Source organism: Egretta garzetta, unplaced genomic scaffold (assembly GCF_000687185.1).
Source record: "Egretta garzetta isolate BGI_Z169 unplaced genomic scaffold, ASM68718v1 scaffold430, whole genome shotgun sequence".
NCBI classification, from domain to species: domain Eukaryota; kingdom Metazoa; phylum Chordata; class Aves; order Pelecaniformes; family Ardeidae; genus Egretta; species Egretta garzetta.
Genome location: NW_009258267.1, coordinates 187,565 through 209,248, shown reverse-complemented (window position 1 = coordinate 209,248; position 21,684 = coordinate 187,565). Strand labels below are relative to the sequence as shown.

General features: G+C 36.5%; 1 protein-coding gene across 2 annotated transcripts in view; it reads right to left on the bottom strand.

Moving 5' to 3' along the window:
- RNGTT (RNA guanylyltransferase and 5'-phosphatase) overlaps positions 1-21,684 on the bottom strand; it is a 188,331-nt gene that overhangs the window by 79,808 nt on the left and 86,839 nt on the right. The window contains exon 12 of one of the 2 annotated variants that reach the window (XM_009648891.2): positions 14,544-14,612. The exons of the other annotated variant lie outside the window; for it this stretch is intronic. Coding sequence (XP_009647186.1) covers positions 14,544-14,612 — 69 coding nt within the window. The remainder of the gene's footprint in view (positions 1-14,543; positions 14,613-21,684) is intronic. 2 annotated transcript variants of the gene reach the window in all.

Genomic DNA, 21,684 nt, shown 5'->3' with positions numbered 1-21,684 from the left:
CACTTGAATTTACACCAGAGAGAGGGAAGTCAGTCTCTCAGAGGACTTATTTCTTTGTGGATGGTTAGTTTGTGCCCTGGGATCTGCAGGAAGTATTCAGCGCTTGAAGTCTGACAGCAGAAGCATCCCTGGTGTAACAAAAGAATCTCCATGAACTGAGCAGCAGTGCTCTTGGCTGACTCACTACGATAACCTGATTTGGAAGTCAGGTAATTTATCAGTATTAGAGACCACGTTTGCAGGAGCTACAACCTGTAAATTTAAGGCTTCATCATAATATCAGTATTGTTGACATTTTTCTTCAGCTATGATAATAATCAGTATACCAGGAAAAATGTTTGAGCACCTTAGAGCTCAGGAAGATTAATGAAAATTACAAACCCCAAACAGAAAGATGCAAAACTATATTTCAAAATACTTCCTGAGGAATGTCAATCTTGGAAAAAAGAACGAAGCCGTACATCAAGAGGCAAACAGTGGGCTAGAGCTTTAAGCTAATCTGAACATAAGGAGAAATGTACAAGTACAAACTAAGAAATTGCAGCACGCCCGTCTCAGACATATTCTAATTTCTCTTTTTAATTTGAGAGCAAAAAAGCCCCTAGAGCTGAACAGATATGCATGAAAGATGATGCACAAAATTGCCAGCAGGATTTTTTCTACATGTTGCCAAACGTATGTTACACAAAACTGTCATTAAGGGCCAGCTTATTACATTTTACAGGGCTACAAATCTCCTTGAATTAAGTATTTATGAGTCTTGCTTGGAATACTGAATCCTGGGGTATTTTTTAAGAAACAACAGAAACTAGCCTTTTCGACTGCATATTATAATATATAAATTATAAAATTATGAGTTTTATTCATATTAAATTCATCTTTGTCTATGTAGATTAAAATAGTAAACCCCATTTTTTACATTCTTAGTTTCACAAGAAAACATTCATACAACATGAGGGTAAATCCAACCAGAAGAACTCAGCATGTGCCTTGCAGTGCTTTGCAAGCAGCAAGCTGATGTGCTTGGAGAGGAAAAGCAAAGTAGGAAAAAAAAGTACACTGAAAAAAATCAGTACGTATTTTCTCTTTCAAGTCTGCTACTAGACTAACACAGCTTCAAACTGCATTTTCGGGAGAGTCATTTGGATAATGAGAAGGGAAAACTCCTCCTCTAAGAATAAAAAACATAGCTTGCCGAAGGAGAAAATGGAAAGGTCCTACCCACTCTTTGTGAGAAATTAATCCCTGCAGTTCTGACTTAGGAACAAGCAAGTTGATGGCTCTGGGTAAGAATAAGTTAAGTTGAATAGGGTTAACTATTTCCTGAGCACTGCAAGTAAAGGGAAGCGTAGACTGTATTTAAAAAAAATCACTCGCAGAACTCCAGTTACAGTAAAGATTAGTTGCTGTCTTTCTCAGGGAGCAACATTCTCCCATTAAAAGCAGTGGTTCTGACATTGGTTGTTAATATGGCCTTGTAACCAATTTGAAAACACAACAAAACAATAGTTTTGGCCACTACAGATTTTTTTGCCCCTTCTACATAGCATAACCACACAAATGTTCGGACATGCAACACAAGATCTCTGGTTTGAATAGTGGGATTGAGCAACTGCCATGAAGAACCTCTTCCAACTCCTCTACTGCTGGTAGGGACCTTTCATTCTGTTACTGGCAGAAGGGTTTCAGACAGCTCCCAATCTCTGTCACTTTTTCTCCTTTCCCTTCTCTTAAATGTTTCCTCTCCTTTAATTATACCAAACATTAAACTAAACTGTTTATGTAGCTATGCTCTGAGCAGGCAAGAAGCTGAAGGTGCAGAGAATTAGGGGAGGGGGTAAGTGACAATTACCGTTTGCAAAAACAAATGTCAACAGGTTTAGCAGCTTTTAACATTGCTACAAGCAGTGATGAGGGAACAGAAAGAGTGGTTAAGCACAGCTTTTACACAAACAAATGTAGAATGCATTTAAAAGACAGAATTGTGTTTCTTAGAGAAAAAGAGCTGCTCCTCATGGGGCAAATTAATCAGCATCCATCAAGTTGAAATGTTTGATGTGCAGTCACTGGACAATTCTAGGAGAAGAAAGTAGACAAACCTGAGCCATTTCATGAGAAGCTTTTCTCATATCTGATATGCTTCTAAAAGGTTTTTCAACTTACTAAGTTTCCCATGCATCCTTTTTGCTAATGTCATAAAAAGACAGTCTTTATCCCCTAGAACATAAAGCTTAGTATCTCTGTCACAACTGAGAATAATGTAGGGAAAAAATATCATAGCTGGTTTGAGCAAGAATCTATGACAACGTTCAGAAGATATTTTACAAATCTCCTCCCACCTGCAAGATAAAGTGAGTTTACTGTTCCAACGTAAACGTTACTAAAATGCAAAGAGATAATAATGAGCATGCTAGTATGAACTCCGAGCCAATAAACTAGATTTCTGTGAAGCACCATCCTATTTGTGAAACAACTTTAATAGAATCCTTCAAAAATTTTCTTATAGCAGAGCGAGAGAGAGGAGAGGTACAGACATGACAGCAAAGTGCACAAGTCCACCTGCCATTGATCCAGCAGGTACTCCCAGAAGGATTAGAGACTCAGCATTGAGCTGCACCTCAGGAACAGTAAGTGGCATGCTCATTTTATGAGCTGTCTTATAAAAAACCTTTTCTGCTGTATGCTATGCCCTCAAGAGAAGGAGAACATGACTTCTATAAACCAAAAGCATTTAATAAGCTGTTAGTTGAAATTATTCTAAAGCCTGGACAAAGAACATGAACCCTGTACTTAGCAGATGGGGAGGCAGGGATACTAGTTTTGGCAGAAAGATCTGAAAACGCAGTTCAAGTGGAAACTAAGGACATCTTGGCTAAAATAAAGTTACAACAATGATTGTGATGGAAGTTGAGGGAGGATATTAGGTGAAGTACCATTCCTCATTTACCGAAATACTCCAATAGGCAGACCAAAATTTTAGTTGCGTTAAATAGACAATTCTTGGGTTTTAGGCTTCTGGTAATATTTCTCCCTGTGTGTATTTGTGCTTTCAAAATGTGAAATTGGGAAAACGTCTGAAAAAAAATGGGTTTCAAAAGGGGTATCAGCTCAAGTCCTGACAATTGTTTATAACTATTGCAAACAGACATATTACAGAATAATCTGCTCCAAGGAGGTATCACAAAGGAGCAAAGCTTTAGACTCCCACTCGCAGCTGGGGGAAAAAAGAAACACCATTTGAAAAAAAAAAACCAAAACAAAACAAAATCAAAAAAAAAAAGCTCTAGGACACAAAAACTGATAGAATAGAAGAGCAGTATACTAAGGAAACACCAGTCAACTGTTCATTAGGAACAGAAGGCGTGCAACTTTGTCTTAGGGGTGGCATAAGAGTACTGAATGGTGTTTAACTCACTGCATCCCTCCTCCCCAACACCCTCCGTACAGGAAAGAATAGGGGGCACAGCGGTGTTCAACAACTAATACTGTTCCCTAACTCCTTCTACTCCAGCACCTGGGGATCATACCCACCTGCATTTAAATATGTGCAATCTTGCAGAAGAGAACTGTGATACTGCCAGAACAGTTGCTAAAGAAACTCCCCTTTCTGGATAGCTACCAAGTATTTCACATCTCAAAAGTGCTTCTTTTATCCTAGAGGAAAAAATGGCTTTTGTAATTTACCCCTAGGCCAACAGCTGATTCTTAAACAGTGAGCTACATCATTACTTGATTTAAAATTTTACTGCAATCCAAAATTCCACTCCAGTACAAGGCAGATCTCAGAGTAAAAAGGCATTAGCTATACAACTAAACACATTTTTTTCTAAAGCCAGTAAAACTCTTACTTCTTCACTAGCTGTGGGGTTTTTTAATTAACCAAAATGTATACAAGCAGAGCAGTATACCTCCAGTTAAAAATGAAGCTAGAATGTCTAATCTAGTAAAAAAATGCTATAAAAACCCCTTGCCTTCTGGATGCTGTAAGTTTCAATAACTTTTTTCCTACATTTTTTTCCTGGCCAGTCCAGTCACCATTAATATTCCTACGAAATTAATTAATATATGTTTGCAGTGAGACACTGCAATTTCAGAAGTAATGGAATAACACCCACCAAATGTGATAGAGGACAAAACCCTACTTCTTTTGAAGGCCTAACAAAATATGCAAGCAAATGTCATGGAAACAGAAGCTCTCTCCATGGTAACACCATCCCTGGTATGGTAGCTAACCACTCTAATTTCTAACATGCTCCAAGAAATAGTATTAGTTTAATTCCAGTTTTCATTTGGTATTTGTTCCATAACATTCCATATATCTAGCAGTTGTAAAGGTTTATTAAAAACATTAATAGGTCACAAGCATGTAGTATCAAAGCCAAAGCTGAACATAAGTGTAAGGGCAAACTGATTAACTGTGATAAAGTAAGTCTGAGTAACACTGTCTTTCGGAAAAAAAACCCAAGAGACTGACGGCACCGTAAAGAATTATATTACAGCTGGTTCCCATTACACTATCTGACTCGGTGCAACAACTGTCAGATGCGTGACAGTGTCTGGCACAAAACACACAGAAGGAGCTATAGAATAAAAAGGCACAATTCATAACTGCAGCTAAGCAATCCTTGTTACCTGCTTTATACAGAATTTTAAATTATTTATCAGCTAACCCAGCAACCAAAATTCTCAAAACCAGCTGAAGGCTCTTGCTAGCATTATAGCTGCTCTCCACAGAGATGGACCAGCTTAGTGTGTAGCAATCAGAGCCATGAGAATGATTTCCAAAGAACAATTTATTTGACAAAGTAGGTCCTGTTTGTGAACTATCTACGTGCAGCTCACAACTCTGACAGAAACTACTATCCAAATTTATTCTATAACAATGCTTGAGAGTCTATTTTCCGATCTGATCATCAACGCTAAGTTTCATTTATCTGACTGTTACTGGATACAAAGCACATGGTGCTATGTGCCCATTCAATCCAGAAACTGGAAAGGGTCAGCAGTACAAACATGTAAGAAAATACATTTCCCATAACATTTTTGCAAGTAAAATACCAGGTCTTGCATAAACATGTACAGCAAGCATAGAAAATGGAGCTTATCCTGCAGAAGTCTTTTAAAACATGAACAAATATTCACAAAAATAGTCTACCTCGTTGTTCTGTTTCATATGCAAATTATGAAGAGTACTCGTGTTCTCTTCTGGTTCAAATATTGTAATGAGATGTAAAGTTTAAACCAAATCCTCTAATAATGATGAAAGCATCACAACTGTATTACTTAAACCCTCTGAAAATGCAGAAAAACTTATACTGATATCCCTCATCTGAAAAATTACATATAAAGTCTTCAGTTGTGTTTGTATACCTAATCAATATATGGAAGAGGTAAATTTTTTTCATAAAGTACATGGAAATAGTACAGTACTCTATATTTTAGAGAGTGTCATTGATTCTCCTCTCAAAAAATCAAACACAATCTCCCAAAACCATTTTAGTGTGCTGGAAAAAAAATGTCTTGAAGGTTTCAGAAATACAATATACCTCATATGGTCCACTACATACATGCTTATTTGTCTAACAGAAAAATCTGTGTTACCTAAAACTAATACTTTTTTTAATATTCTGTAATTAACAAGACAGTAATACTTGTGTCTAGTGTTCTTTCATATTTGGCTTTGGAGCCAGATGTGTTAGTTAAAAAAAAAAAAAACAATTTGATTTGAGCTGAGGCTAAAAGACTGTTGCAAAGGAATACGCTGCCTGAAAACTAACAAAAACTGACCTCTGCCATTCTTTTCTCCAACTAAACTTCCATTTTTTCCTCACCTTTGCTCACCACAGTATGCATCAGATGTCTTGTAGAACAAATTTAGATAAGAAATTGGAACTTCACATTTTATACATCAAGACGTATAAAACTTGAAACTTGGTTTTGTTAACCACATAGCAAACATTCTTTAACCTGCTTTGAGCTCATTCTTTGAGTACTGGATCCTGGGATCAACTTACATTTGCTAAAGAGTGGTGTGTTTCTAGAACTACTTAGAATTATCTTTTATTCTTCTGTTGTTCGTTTTCCTCATTACCAGCAGAACAAGCCATATTTTCCCTTAACAATGGCAACATCAATTCACAGTCTGACAAGTCCCCAAGACACACATTTTAATTGCTCTCATAAGTTATAAGTTCTCCCTAAAGAATCCTGTGTTGCATAAACCACATGTTTTGTTTCACCGGTTGGATGAATATACAGATTCAAGATCTTCCTGGGATTTCCAGTGAGCACTGTTTGGAAACAAGCAACCTATTCTTTGTCAGTTCAAAGGCATCAGAACTTTCAGACAGCATTTAACAAGCCTACTAATTTTTTCTTTAATGAACAATTCAAAGTGCACATAACATCCGCATTTTGGAAATCTGGACTATTTCCAGCTATCAACTCTACTCATTTTCCCCTTTCGGAACGAACCAGCAGGTATGTTGCAGTTGTACATTCCTCTGTCTCAGTGGAAAGCTTCTAGAGTAACATGGCAGAGAATTTAATTTAGGAAACACAACTAGCAGCATTAAGAGGAAATAAGCTTTTCCTTTAGGAATAGCCGCAGTGATTATATTTATGTTAGTTTTCATTGGTTTCTTATCTCTGACTGCTACAGTTACAGCATGAAGTCCGGCACTGCCCTTCTAACTCCATACTGATATGGTCACATCTGAACTATTCAGCATTCATGTCAATGGAAGACAATGGAATTTTCCTAAAAGCAATTTATAGCTTTCATATCAAGCTCAAGACTTCCATTTTAAACATATGTTAATGGACTTGGTTCACCATTTGGGCAATGTCAAAGACTAGGAGAGCTGATGAATGGAACAGGGAGTACAATTACAACTGAAACTAAAGTTACTGGCAGCCAAAATGAGACTGAATTATCACAGCTGTGTTCTGTGGTACCTCCTCAATACAGAATACTATTCCACAGGCACCGCTGAGCCTTGCGGAGCATACTGTGTTCTGCACAGTACAGTGCACACAATTAATTTAAATCTATTGTCACAAATAAACACAGTTGCCTTCCAAGATTTATCTGATAATACCTGCTAGCAACTAAAAGACATATTTTGATAATTACAAAAATTCAGAATACCTAGCTAAATATTCTGCCTTATCCTGAAAGACACCACTGTTTTTGCTCTACTGCTGTGCCCCTGACTAAGAAAAAATAAGAACATTTCATGAAGAGTCTTCACAGAAACTTAAAAGGTCTGTTGGTTGTCTTGTTCTGGCATGCACAGAAGAAAGTAGTGGGAGAAAACATTTGCAACAAGGTAGTTCCTCCAGATATTTTCCTAAATTGTTTTGGTTTGATAGAAAGAGTATAGCTGAATCATACATCAGGCATTCTGTTGAAAACTATTCTGGGATCCGAGGAAGAGAGTGTTAATAAAATACGTTCCACTGTATCTTCCAGTTTCCACGTAATTCCTGATCTACCAGTTTCTCAGTCCTGGAAAGACTCTTGTAAAATTCAGGATGGGTAGGAACACTGCCATGGAGACAACTGACCATTTCATTAACAGCAGCCTACGTTAAAGATCAAGAGCTTAATCAACTACTTGGATGATTCAGCAAAATGTTCTCACTGATTTGAAGCAGAACCTCTCCTAGACTTCCCTACCCAGCCGTAATGAGATTAGTTTTCAAAGCTGATCCACCACATATATAAATTAACCTAATTTGTGGAATACAGACTTATTCACTTAAAAGCAGGTAAGTTCTGCAGAAGCTGAACAATTGCTTTGGTATTCTCATCTGAATATTGAATCTACAGTATACATTCCTAATATTTATTTATTTCTTTTACTTAGAAAGTACGTGCTGGAAGCACAACAGCAAGTGCACGCAACAAGCTCCTTGGCATCTAGCTTTGAGACAAAGAAACTATATTTGAAAGCCTTTATAAATTATGATTCTGCCTATCCTAATACAAAATATGTCTTTATTTTCCCAACATTTAGAACAGTAGCATCCAGAAAAAGCATTTTTTTTCTTCTCCTAAACAACATATACACAGACACCACCATATTAATGTCAACTGACAATCCTGAGGATGACTAGTACACATAATGTAAAATGTAAGAAAGATCTTCACTGCCTAATGCCATTGGCAGGCAGCATGATTAAACTGCACAACAGAAGTTCAGGAACCTATTTAGATAGCTCCCATAAATGTAATTCATTGCCTGAGAAATCAGAGAATGTCAGATGGTATAGGTCATAAGCAAACAAATGAGATAGTGTACCAATTACAACTAACACTTTCCTTAGGTAATCAGACTCAAGGCACTGACATCTATTCAGGCAGACATTAAAAGAAAGTCAGGTTAAACAATTTTGGCAAATAGCGTATATATTTGCATCTCTAAATGTACTAGAGGACCATGAACAGAAAGTTAAACATGGAAAACTTTTGCAACACCATTACCTTACTATATTCAGAGCTAAAAATGACTCATAACTTCACCACCACGACCACCTTTTTGGCCGTTTTTTGTTAAGTGTGGACTCCAGGATTTTGTACCTGTAAGAAATGTTCGAATTTCCTGAGGTGTGAATTATCTCAGGTTCTTGGAACATAAGTGGAAATCTTAAAAATCTACTACATTCAGAAATCATGGCACTTTTATCTAGGAGTCTAACAATTTAATTAAATGAGCTCTAATTAATTTAATTAGACCTTACTTATTGCGGTTTAAGTTAGCATTTCTGTTGTTACTTTTTCTAAATCTTCTAGTTTTCTGATTTTCAGAAAAAAAAAAGGTAGAAAACAAATCATCTCAAGACAGCAAAGACAAACTTGAATCAGTATAAAAATTTTACTTGTATAGTCACAGAAAAACTCTCAAAGAAATACTGTGCATTGCTAATAAATTTGAGTATGTTCATAAAGCACATGATAGAATGGTATATTTGAGATATGACTAGCTATTTAAGAGACAAACTGTGAGGAACATTGCCATGGAAATTGAATATAACAACTATTCATAGGCAGAAAAGAGTTGTAAAGCTTTGTGGCATTTCAGGAGATTGACAGCAAGTTCTCTATGAAACGAAAACCTACAACAGCACAAAAAGTGTGTGCTGACACGACAACAGCATCCCCTGACTAGTAAGAGTCATGAACATTTCTCTTGCGGAAGAAATCACCTTTAGCAATGAGATACACTAAGGATACATGAAAGGTTTTAGTAGTATAGGTCAGCACAAAGACTGATGTAAATTATTCTCGCCACATTCTCTTCCTTTCTGCTGCAAACTCTAGAGAAAAAAAAATCCAGGCAATCTTAGCATCTACGTTAAGGAGTCAAGGTGCTGATCTCCTCTCTCTCGTATTCAGTGACAGGACACATGGGAATGGTTCAAAGCTGTTCCAGGGGAGGTTTAGACTGGACATTAGGAAGCACTTCTTTACCAAGAGGGTGATCGAACACTGGAACAGGCTTCCTAAAGAGGAGGTCAATGCCCCAAGCCTGTCAGTGTTTAAGAGGCATTTGGACAATGCCCTTAACAACATGCTTTAAGTTTTGTTCAGCCCTGAAGCAGTCAGGCAGTTGGACTGGATGATCATTGTAGGTCCCTTCCAACTGAAATATTCTATTCCATTCCATTGCCTCCAAATCTTACGTGAATCACTACAAAATTAGACAGCTAAATCCAGAAACTTGTGTATTTATTAGAAGCAAAAATTTACGTTATCATATGATTCTTCCCAAGCCGTTAGATGTCTGCTTTGATACTGAGTCTATATCTGAGCCCATCTGAAGCCATTGCTTCCTATTGCAATAGAAATATTTAACAATAACTGATGCCCATCACTGGTAAACATGATGTCCGAGTTCCAGCAATATGTCAGCAACTGACTTGGCCTAAGTTTAAAAATTCACAGAGGATTCAATAAAACATATAGTGTGGACAAAAAGGCTTACCAATTATATAGGATTATTTAGGAGAAACTGGCACTGCTTAATGAAAGAAAACATGGCCTTTTGGAGGTATTTTATTTGGTGGTATTTTTTGGAGGTATTTCATTCAGTGTAAACTTCAGTGATTTTGGATGAACTTTTATAATGACAGAAAAAAACCCCACAGCCTATTATACAATGGGAATAGCACAAATAAATTAACAGGCAACCAAGCATTTCAGATCACCAAGAAGTCTGCCAAGGGAGGGGAAGAAAGATATATTAAAAACTCATGCAATGTTAGTCAGTAATAAAAACCTCTTCATTATTCTTTCATTTTAAAGGCTAAGCTTTTTGTTAGTATTCAGTACGGAGAGTTATGTGTTAAATAATTCAGGCATTCTTTAAAATAACATTTATCTTAGAAGAACAGAGCTCAGCAGCTGCCCTTCTTCCTTCCCCGGAAAAAATCCCAAACCCACACAACTGGACTTTATTCCTCATCCAAAATAAGAGCATGGAGAAGTACCAAAAAGAAATCAGCCTGAGCCAATGCAAAAACATCACAGAGCTCAGGAGGCAAAAAGATGGAACGGAAGAGAATAAATTCTGATACAAGCTTTCCAAAAATGCTCAAAAACTGTCCTTAGGCCTTCCTAACTGATGGCCAGCGAGCCTTCTTTGAAGTGGCTAAAGTGAGAAAATAATGCCTACATCCTTTTCTCAAACAAGGGAAGATAATGGCTCTAGCCAGCCAGACAGTTGGTTATTAAGAGATCGCTAGTGTAAAAATTAAACAGTCTGAGATATCTAGCAAAGGTATGATTTACAAGGCAGATAACAAAAGTAATTTCACTGATGAGTGGGCATAGGTCAGAGAGCCAATTCTGCCATCAGAAGATAAGAGGCCATTTTTGAGATTTCCATTAAAAACACACAGGTTGGCAAACTGCAAGTGTTCTAAACCAAATGTAAGAAGTTGTTTGCTGTTTTGAAGTAACCTTTTAGAAAAAAGGTTTGAAAGCTTCCAATCTTTACACAAGCATTCCGAATCTGTGAATGAGGTGTTTGGCTTTAACCTGCAAACTAATTCACTCATTGTCTGGGGCATGATCACAGGGCAACATACCTGTCCATGAAGTTTCCTGCTGGCCTGTTTCACTCCTCCTAATTAGCACTTAGCTTCGGTCCCTGCTCTGCCAACCTGTTACATGCAGAGGGATCAGAAAGCTGATCAGATGGAATGGAGCTGACTTAGCCATATGGGAGTTATATCGGTAGCATCTTAAATGGATAGAAAATGATGCAGGGAAAAGCAGCGTTTGGGAGAAGCGACATAAAAGGGAAATCAAAAGGAATGAGGGAAAGGGGCTACTGGATAGAGAGGATGCATGAAAAGGAAAAGAGGAAAGGAAAGAGTACAAAGGGAAGAAGAGAAACAATAGTAAGAAAACATTGTCTTATATTTGTCTCTCACCACGGAGTTGTCAGAGAATGGTAGGTTAAGGCAGGGGATGCACAGGGGGGCACTATGAAGCACACATCACATCACCTACAAAGCATTCTTAAATTATAAACGAGGCAAAAACCTCCATCATTTCAACTAAACGTACTCTTCTCATGATCTGTGAAAGCTTTCAGTCTCTGGAAAGGGAAGAAGGGAGAAGGAGGAGGCAGGCCTCAGTCATTGCCTTTCAATTGTCACTGTGGAATTAAAGCACTTGTACACCCTGCGCAATAACCAATATAAGTAACTCAAGCAACTGGTGAATTAGTTAGGAATAATAACGCTCAGTTAGCACGACCTTGCAAAATAAACTAACCTGCACAGGCAGAAAACAATCTCCTTACTCTTTAACATTGTTTCTACCATCACCAGTCACAGTGCAAAACAATTTCTGCTTCAGGACAAGAACCTTGCTATTCATAATATGAGTTTAGATAGGAAAACTAATAGAAGAAAATGAACCCTATTATATCTGACTGAAACCCTAAATCCGGTAGTAAAACTTTTCACAAATCCCTTTTCATTAAAGCATGCCAATTTCTCAAATCTGAACTAATTCACACGCACTTGATGCCAAATCTTTTCAAACCCAAGAGAAAAGTGAGGAAACCCAGAGCTCTTAAGAGGCTAAAATTGTAGTTCCTATTCGCAAATCATTTCAGGTATTTTAATTTTTATTATAAGTCAGAATTAAACCAAACTTCCAAACAACAAAATATTCTTTCTCCACCTGTGTCAACTCCCAGTACCAGTGTTGCCTATAGCTACTGGGGAATATATCCATATACTTGATGCCTGTGTCTAAGACCGGAGATGAAGAGAAACATCTCTGAGTAAATGGAAAAAAAACCCCAAAAGCAAAAACACAGAAAAGACTTTCAAACAGACTGAACTAATAAACTCAACATTCCCTATATTAAATATTTCATTAACTTCTGCATTCTGCTTTAACTATTAAAAGTACAGAAAATGTGGATATTTTTTCCCCCAAAATTTCCTGTCTGTAAATGGCCACATTCCATTCACCCTCCTCTGCTACCACTTTATTCTTCTTTCCAATTTTGCTCCAATTCCTATCTACTTCTGTTTTCTTCTCCTCAAAATGCACATGAGACTTCAGGAGCTCCCAAAAGATGTTCTTAGATTTCCATGATCTTCTAAAACTCAGCATCATTTCTGTCTGTCTCTTTTTATGCAAGATCAAATACGTCAATAAAAATGTCTGTTAAGAATTGTTTTCTTCTAGATACGCCATGGTCTCTTCACTTGAGACAACCTGGTCTTATAAAGTGATTCAGGCCTCCACCCCAATCAACAATAGGTATTTTTCTCTGTGAAAAGTTGTAATACATCAGACACACAACTGCAACCAAAATGCAAAAAGAAAAATTATTTCATTTAGTATTCTCAAGGGATCATTTATGCATTGTTATGCTCTGTTGCCCTTGTACTGTTGCCTATTAATTTATGCCCTCTGTACCGCATAAAACAAAAAAAGCAGCATCAGCTCTCTATATCAGCTTCACCCTTTTCTATTCATCAGATTTAATACTTATTTCCCAATTAATAGGTCTACAATAATTTCTTTTGCTCTAAATACATTATTTCTATTTTCTCAACTACAAAAGCCATTGAGAAAACTGCACATTGCTTAACCTAGGAAAATCAGTTTTGTAACAGATGCAACAAACTTAGATTTCATAAATCCTGAAATAATACTGAAATTTGAACATTAAATTAGACTAAACAAATATATCCCATATTTTAAAGATGAAAAACCTTTATAAGCATTTAAGCAAGAAAATGAGTTTTTTGTTGGGTTATAAATTTCTCAGTATGCTAAATCAGAAAACAGAAATTCTAGAAACACAAGCCATATCAGATATTAATTTCATGTAACAACAGCAGAGACACACATTCTTCAGCAATTTCATTTCAAGTAGAAAAGGTAATTTCAAATTTAGCTGTAGTAACTCTTCACAGTTTAACCTCTAATATTCAGGAAAGTAGTGCTGAGAAGACTTTACAATTGATTTAGATTTAACAATATTCTAAGACATCATCAGACTTCTTACGAAAGTATGAATTTTTTTTACTCTAGAAGTTTTGCTTTGAATTTGAAACAGCTATATACTTAAAAAAGGTATGTGGCCTTATTGCTCAGTTATTTTGTGGTTAGCTGATGTAGAACTTGCAATACAGAACAGAGGTTAACCTTATATCCAGATGGGAGTGTCATCACCCTTGCTAAGATCTACAATACAGGAAATAGACCAGAAAAAAAATCTTTTACCTGGAAAACCAAATACAAATGTTTTCTGTGAGCAACTGTAAAGGTAGAAATAGCTGTCAAATTTGAAATAATTTCAAATAATTTTACAAGCTAAGAAAAAAGTCAACATGGATGATGTTACAGCCACTCTCTATGCCAATATACCATAAACACTGCAGCGTATCCATTGTATCAGAATCAACAGGAGCAGTAGTAGGATGGACAAGGCCATGCTACTGACTTCCTCTAAAGCCACCCTTCCTGCTTGACAACCATTTATATTATTTTTTTTCTGGTTGTGTGCAGTTCTTCTGGTGACTTCTCCCCACCCCAGTCATATACCTTCATACTGGAGGACATGGCTTGAGAATATACCACACTTTAATTGCACTAAAACAACACAAGTCACAAGTTTTACCAAAATTTTAATGTGTGAACATCTTGAGAAAGAAAAATATTCCCAGAGCCCAAATCAATGGCTGAAAGATTCACAGAATTCATGCAGTCAGAAAAAATCCTTCCTTACTTAGCAGCACATCATAGTACACGCGTGAAAAACACATGAGCAGATTCCTGAAAACTGCCACCATGGATTAATCTGAAGTCACACATACTACAAATGAGATTGCAACTAGTTGAATTTAAGCAGTCTGAGGACCAGGGAAAATCAGAACCAACACTGCAAAGTAATCCTGACTGAAACAAAGATTAGGTAGTAGATGGGAGGATGAGTGGGGAGGGAAGGTGAGAATTTCACTTGAAAGTGAAGGGGGAAAAAATCTGTTTTTACGCTACTTACTCCCGTAGGCTGAAATATCAGTCCATCCACTTCGTGGCTAACTTCTCTAGCAAAGTTTCCTTCCAGGAGCTGTAGAACAAAAGGAAAATAAATCTTTTTTTCCACAGAGAAATATTTCACTTAGAAGACTGCACATCAAAGCAGATTATATGCTACTACTGCAATGATGTGCTAATAAACTGCTTATTTATGGTTTAACATTAGAACTTGGGAAATGTCAACACAGGAAGCTTCAACAAATTAGCAGTTTTTACAAAGAACACTCAAGGCTCAAAGAAGTTTCAGGGAGACAAACCCTTACAGTATTATTCAAGGAAAAAGGCTTTGTCCAAAAAGAAATATTGAGAAACCAAGATGATTCTATACATTAAAAGATGAAGACAAATCAGTTCCGATATAGGACACCGCAGTCATTTGTGGACAAATTTAAAAAAAACATTTGCCACTTTAACACGCAAGTAGCACTTACTTTAGATTGAAGATGTGTACTGAAAAATATTTCAGGGCATCATTCAAAATTCATGTTTGGCAGACTCCCTAACTAGGACATAACCTAGTAACACAGCTACACTACTGTAAAACAACCGTCTGAATTAATCTGGATCTTGAATATTCTGTTATACATTTTCAAAGATTGTGAATTCCATATGGAGGTGAATAGATCCATCAAGATGGTATTTACCAGAGAAAAAACATCTATTTAAACAAACTAATGAAACCAGCTAGTCGACAGTTACGAGAATTGATGATACACTTCCATGTTAAATTATGAATTGCCTAAGGAAAAGCAAACAACCAGTGAGAACCACAAGTGTCAAGTAATAGCAAAAATTAGGAGAATTACCAAAATGACTCTTTATTCATTTCAATTTATGTTTCACTGTAGAGATGAAGAATGTATCCTGAAGTTGCAGGTGCTTTTAGTAATATTTGAAAAATTTTGATGTAGAAGTAATCACATGGTCATAAAACACAGCAAATACAGAACTCAGTAAATCACAGTCAATTTTAAAGGCGACATTTTGGCCTAGACTATTAATTTTGTATCATTTCCTTTGCATTGTCCGACTTCACTCAATGACCAACTGACTAAATTATTCTAATCAAGTATCAAACTGCCCTCAGTAAATGGCAAAAGCATGAAAAAAGTTGTCAATTAACATTTGTGTCTTCCTATGGGCTGTACAACTCAAAGCAATGCACCTAAAATGCATGAAAAGCCTGATGGCCAAATATTTTAAACAATAATAATATAACATGATATTTCATTTAAACCTGTAGCTGTTTGCACAGAATATTTGATCATTTTGCTATATAAAAAACGTAGCTTTTTTCCTTATCCATGTAGCCATTAGCGTATTTGTGCTTATAACTGCATCTACAACTTTCACTATTCAACCTTTAGGTACAACATAACTGAAAAGCACACTATCAGAGTACTCTCAAGTGGTAAAATACATAAAGAATATTTGATTCTGAGTAAGAAATCACAGAGCAAAACACTATTCTTCAGTACAGAAAGCCCATACTTGGAACATGAAGTTGTAGCTGGCATTTACCTATTATGATTTTGAAATTTACAACTGAGCCTCCCGATCCTTTACCAAATGTCTATACAAAAAGAAAAATTCCTATATGAAGAAAAAAAAATCTGCAATTCTTTCAGAAGCTCATTGTTAATCTTTGCTTCAGCAAAGAAATAAGTGCATTGGAAAATATTTAAACAAATATTAAAAAGTTTTAAATTTTTTTTTATTTTTTACATTTCTACACAAGCTAAGCCTTCTGCGGATCCCTTGTAAAGGTTACTGCGTAAGTCCAAAACTGACAGGCCAGTGAGAAATCTGTAATAAGAATACACTTGAGATTTACAAAAACACACGGAAAAGATTTCATTACATTCAAGTACCAAAAAAACCTTCCTCTGAATACAAAAGCCTACACTTCTAAAGATAAGACAAACTTCAAATTAGCTGAGACTATACTTCTTATACATTTCTAGCTATCTTACTAAAAGGCACTAACAAAACTGGCAAACAGAAACCAATCATCTCTGTTTCTGCTTATCTGGAGTTCTTAAAGGAATTTGAGGACACGGCTACTTTGGTGTTGGAGCCTACATAAACTCTCTTTCCCAAAGTAAAACTTAAGACTATAGAAACAATCCTTTAATTTGGAATGTGTGATTCACTCAGGTAAAGCATAAAATTACTATCATGCACTGTTTTACCTGTAGCTCTCTCCACTTTGGTCTATGTGTAGTTAAACTGCGTTAAAGCACTACTACAATTTCATAAATGTGAGGAAAATGTAAATTCAAAATTTACCGTTTTAAAAAAAATATATTCTGCTATTCCTTTTTATTCACTACTCCACCAGATTGATACAATGCAAGGGAATCCCTCTTAGCAACCAGACTTGAACTCATTCTCAATTTGGAGGTCCACAGTATTCTTATCAAGACATCTCCTACTAAATGTCAACTTGATATCAAAGACAAAAGGATTTTAAAATCAGAACAAGACTGAACAGATCACTAAACCTCTTTGTGCTCCCAGTTATTTCGCTTTCATTCTCATTAGGTCCTTTACAAGTATTTCAGTGATAACATTCTAGAAAAGAATTTTTACTAGAAAGGATTAGCAGTTTGGGAGAGGGGGAGTGAAGTGGGAAGGAGGGAATGGAAATTTTCTCCAAACCTCTTCCCATACGTGCCTTCTTGAGAATTAAACTATTTAGAGGTTGTCTGTGAACAGCAGAATATATACCCATTGAATATTGGAGAAAGTTTGGAATGACAGGAAAATGAGCAGGAAAGGATCATCTGACACATAAGCAAATGTTTTTGACACTAAAAATATAGTTGATATAAGGTTTTTAGGTTTATGAACTTAAAATGCAGATACCATGGTTCATCTTTCAAAAAATGATGTTCGGTTTTCCATCCATTAAAATTTCTAATTAACTTGAACAGTACAGTCTTTTTTTAATCGGCACCCTGATAAATGGCACACCTGCTTGACTGGGATGACTGCCAGGGATCAGATAAAATGCAATGCATCTCAATGACATTTTATAAAAGATGGGTAAATGATGCATGCGAGCCGATTCTTCTAGCATGCTATTCCTTGTAGCCTCGTGGCATCTATTTTCACCTGTGAACCCCTTTTGTTTCACTTCTTGCAGCTTCCTGCTTCCCCGTGAACATTGCAATAAACCATATCCTCATACTACAGTCTTAGTATTTAAAACTTCTCCTATCTTACTTTATAACTAAATCAAATTTAAAAGTATTGCTACATCTAACAATATTCCTCTAACGAAAAGAATGGTGTAATCGCATGGAATGAGTGGAGCCGTATGACAGGGAAAAAGATTTCTCCTTGCTCTTTAACCCGTGAGCTGAGGAGCGGCAGTATGTCACCAAAACCAGCACTAATAACCTACTGAAGCTGACATCACTAAAACACTGAAGCAGTCAGCAGAATTTCTTGAGTGGATAATTTAAAAAAAAAAAAGGGGGAATTAAAATCACACTTTGGAGATCTCTCTATATTTATCAATAAAGAAATCACCTGGCTCCTCCACCAGGAAGAGGAGAAAATTTCGGTGCATACAGATTCCACATAACACTAATAGGTTTTTATTAATGTTTCTGTAATTCTGAGGCAAGCCACATGAGTCTGATGAGTTCTCAGATGTCACTTTATTCATTAAAAAAACCAACTCCACAACTGTGCCTTTTCCTTCCCCTTACCAAAAAAAAAAAAAAAAAAAAAAAAACCTCACGGAACCACAACATGCTTGTGAGAGTTATGCAGATTTAAAAATATAATAAAGTCTCTGCAAAGTCAAATTGACTTTCTACAGCATAATTTATCTAAGGCCCTTGCATACAACTATTATCAATCTGCTATGTCACAATATGCAAATATTCCTAACCATTTTGTCTGTATTTCTGATTCAAAACTGATACCACTTGTTAGCCTAGTGAAATACTTGGAGATACAGGAAAAATAAAAAATCCCATTGCATTTTATAATACAAGACAAATATACATCTATTTTCCTTGCTTTTTCAATTTCAGAACTGCTATACACTTCATTCAGTTCCAAGTCAAGCTACGGCAATCCTGCTTGCACCAGTCCCCGAGGAGTTTTTCAGGGCCACCTTCAAATTGCCTATCACCTACCTGGTCACTCCACAGCAAAAGCTGGGAGAGGGAACACACTTTACTCAAAAGTTACAAATAAACTACCAAAGGATTTGTCAATTAACTAGAATGTAAAACACCTTCAGACACGAGCACATTGTCATTCCTAACTTCAGAGAGCCAGCATCCGCACTGGCTTCAGCCCAACTCACCGGACAATCCCTTCCTCCGATGATGACAGCCCTCACCATCAGAGTACAATGCAATTCTAACTTTACGCAGGTTTAACAGGCATGGGTTTATAAATCTCTGTACAGATACTGCAGGTCCTTTAAACTTATCATACAGTCTTCAGGAAAAGATTCAGAAGTTACCAGCGCTGATAACCACATTTTTTAAAAAGAAACAATTATGCTGGCTCTTTCCTTGCACTTCTGTAGAAGACATGGACTGTGCCGCTTTTAAAACAGGATATCACTCCTGGTTTATTTTTACATTAATTTGTTTCATCTTGCTTTCCAGTTTCTGTAATCTTAATTTTCCAAGTTGAATATAAAAATTATTTACTTTAATATTGGTCCCTGATGTACTTAAGACATCATAGAAAAAATTTTACATCCAAAGTGGGAGGTACAAATGTTTTCAAATGTACAGTGGCCTAACAACATTCAATAAAACATACCTAAATTTAATGTATCTGCTACTAAGAGAAATATTTTCATCATATTTTTGCTAACTTGCAAACCAAAAAAATTCAGCTCTTACTATATACAGAAGAAAGGATCTATGAATCACAAATCCAGCTGAAGTTCTGTGTAACAAAACCAGTATTTCTATTAGGTAGGCTCCCTGGATTTAAGTTTAAAACAAAACAAAAAGAAAAAGAACACAAACCCCTTAAAACCCCGCTTAACAAAACTATTTTGCTTAAAAATCAGAATTGAAATCTGGGTCTCCTTATGCATAGAAAAAAATATATTGAGAATAACCTACTACATAATCTCTTCAGAAATCCTGTTTTTGAATGACATCAGAAATCCTACAGAATGACTTTTATGTTAAGTTCAGTTAAGTTAAAATAATGCAAAAATAGTCTGGCTCAGATTCATCCCAGCTATCACCTTTCCCAAAATAAATCAAATAATCCGTAACAGGCAACGATGGAGCCATCATCCACACTATTAACATTATAAACTCCAGCTTTCAAACATTACATTTTGAAAAGGAGGGCTCAGAAAAGATTTAAACATGCTGACTGTGGCATACAAGCTTCTTTCTAGATGATACACAAGCTACTCTGCAATGCTTGAAAATATAATAATTATAATAAAAGATTAATGCAGCTTAATGTCAGGTGAGGGAAGCCGGTCCCTCTAAGCTAACACTTGTAGTTTCTGCTTCTTCCTTCTCCCCAGAATCTTTTCCATTTCCCCTGTCCTGCAGCATCATTTCTTTTTTGGTTTGCTTTGTTTCTGAAAGCAGAGAAGGTATCAAGAATTAAACAGCTTGTTTCAGTCTCAAAGCAAAAAAAGCATCAAATAGCCTGTGAGTAACGTTATACTGGGGGGGTTCCATATATTATTTAAAAATAAAACTCAAAATCTCAAACTTTCCAGAAATAAAAGTTGGCTAATCACATTTTAAGAGAAACAGAACCCAAAATAAAGCATTAAGAGAAGTTTTGATTTGGGTTCATTGACTGAAATTACTACAAATATACGGTAAAACTTTCAGAACAGTCTTTAGTGACTCTGGGGAATACATGGCTTTGGGAATTAAAGGGAGTACATACCTCCTGAAAAATGGAAAAAAGAAAAAAAAATTAAAATCACCTTCAACTGAAGCCACTCAGGCTTTTATCTTTTTCATACTTGGGATACTGTTCACCTCACCTAGCGCTAGCATTTCAAGTAAAACAGCTGACCTAAACAAATCTAGTGCAAATTAGCAGTTTGAGGGGAGATGGGAGAGGATGAAAGACAAACCTCTGGCATTTCCACTGCTTCCTTCCCTCCCTGCCCAAGACCAAACATAGCCTGGATCGCTAGTTCAGACTAACATTCAGACAGCTATGAAGATGAGATGAAACCCTCTCCTCTCATGCATATTTAAGTTCCTCTTCAAGTAATACACTCAGTGCCAAGTAATTTTTTGGAAAATCATGCAGTCTCAAGTTACAGCAGGCTGTGATTGAGAACACAATCTTCGCTAAGTTGCTCCAATGAACTGCATGCGCAATTAGAACATTAATGCCTATTTCTCAGCAATTTCTCTCCTTCCTTCAACTTTTTTTCCTTGCTCCTCTATTTAATAGACACCGATCAAGTTCACCTCTGAGAGGTTTTTTGGGCAAGTAAGCTAGCTTCACATTTCAAACATTTCACAAGGAAGCAGATATAACTTCAGTATTTCAGTAATGTCGCTTCTCAATTCAGAGTTACCCATTTTTTTCATCAGCTGAAACCATCCCAGTTAGACTAGACAGAATATTCCAGGACAGCCATAGCAGCAAGAAAAAAATGCACTCCCTGTTCTGCTCTGCAGGAGTCTCCTTTCCAGGAGATCTCAGGCTAGACAAGGACTTGCCAAAGAAGAATTTCACCGGCCGATGGCTCATTATAACTGGGTGCTTGACTCAAAGTGGCTCCTTCCAAGTAACCGTGAAGGTCCTGAAAGCATGGCCCATGATGTCTCCTAAGTGTGACTTAGCACATGGCCATGCAAGTAAATGTTTCTGCTTGCAGCCTATGATTCCAAAAGCTGTAAGTAGCATTTCAACACCAACATTTACTTCCTTCACGCAAGCATCACCAATCCGCCTCTCATATGATTTCGTGTTTTCCTCCAAATCACCTACAAAAATGTTGAAGAGCAGATTTTTCATCAATTTAACATGACCTGGTTTCCTTTGCATTATTCTCATTTTCTAATAAAAATACAATATGCTACCTAATGTCAAATAAATGAGGTAGAAAACAGTATTTAACA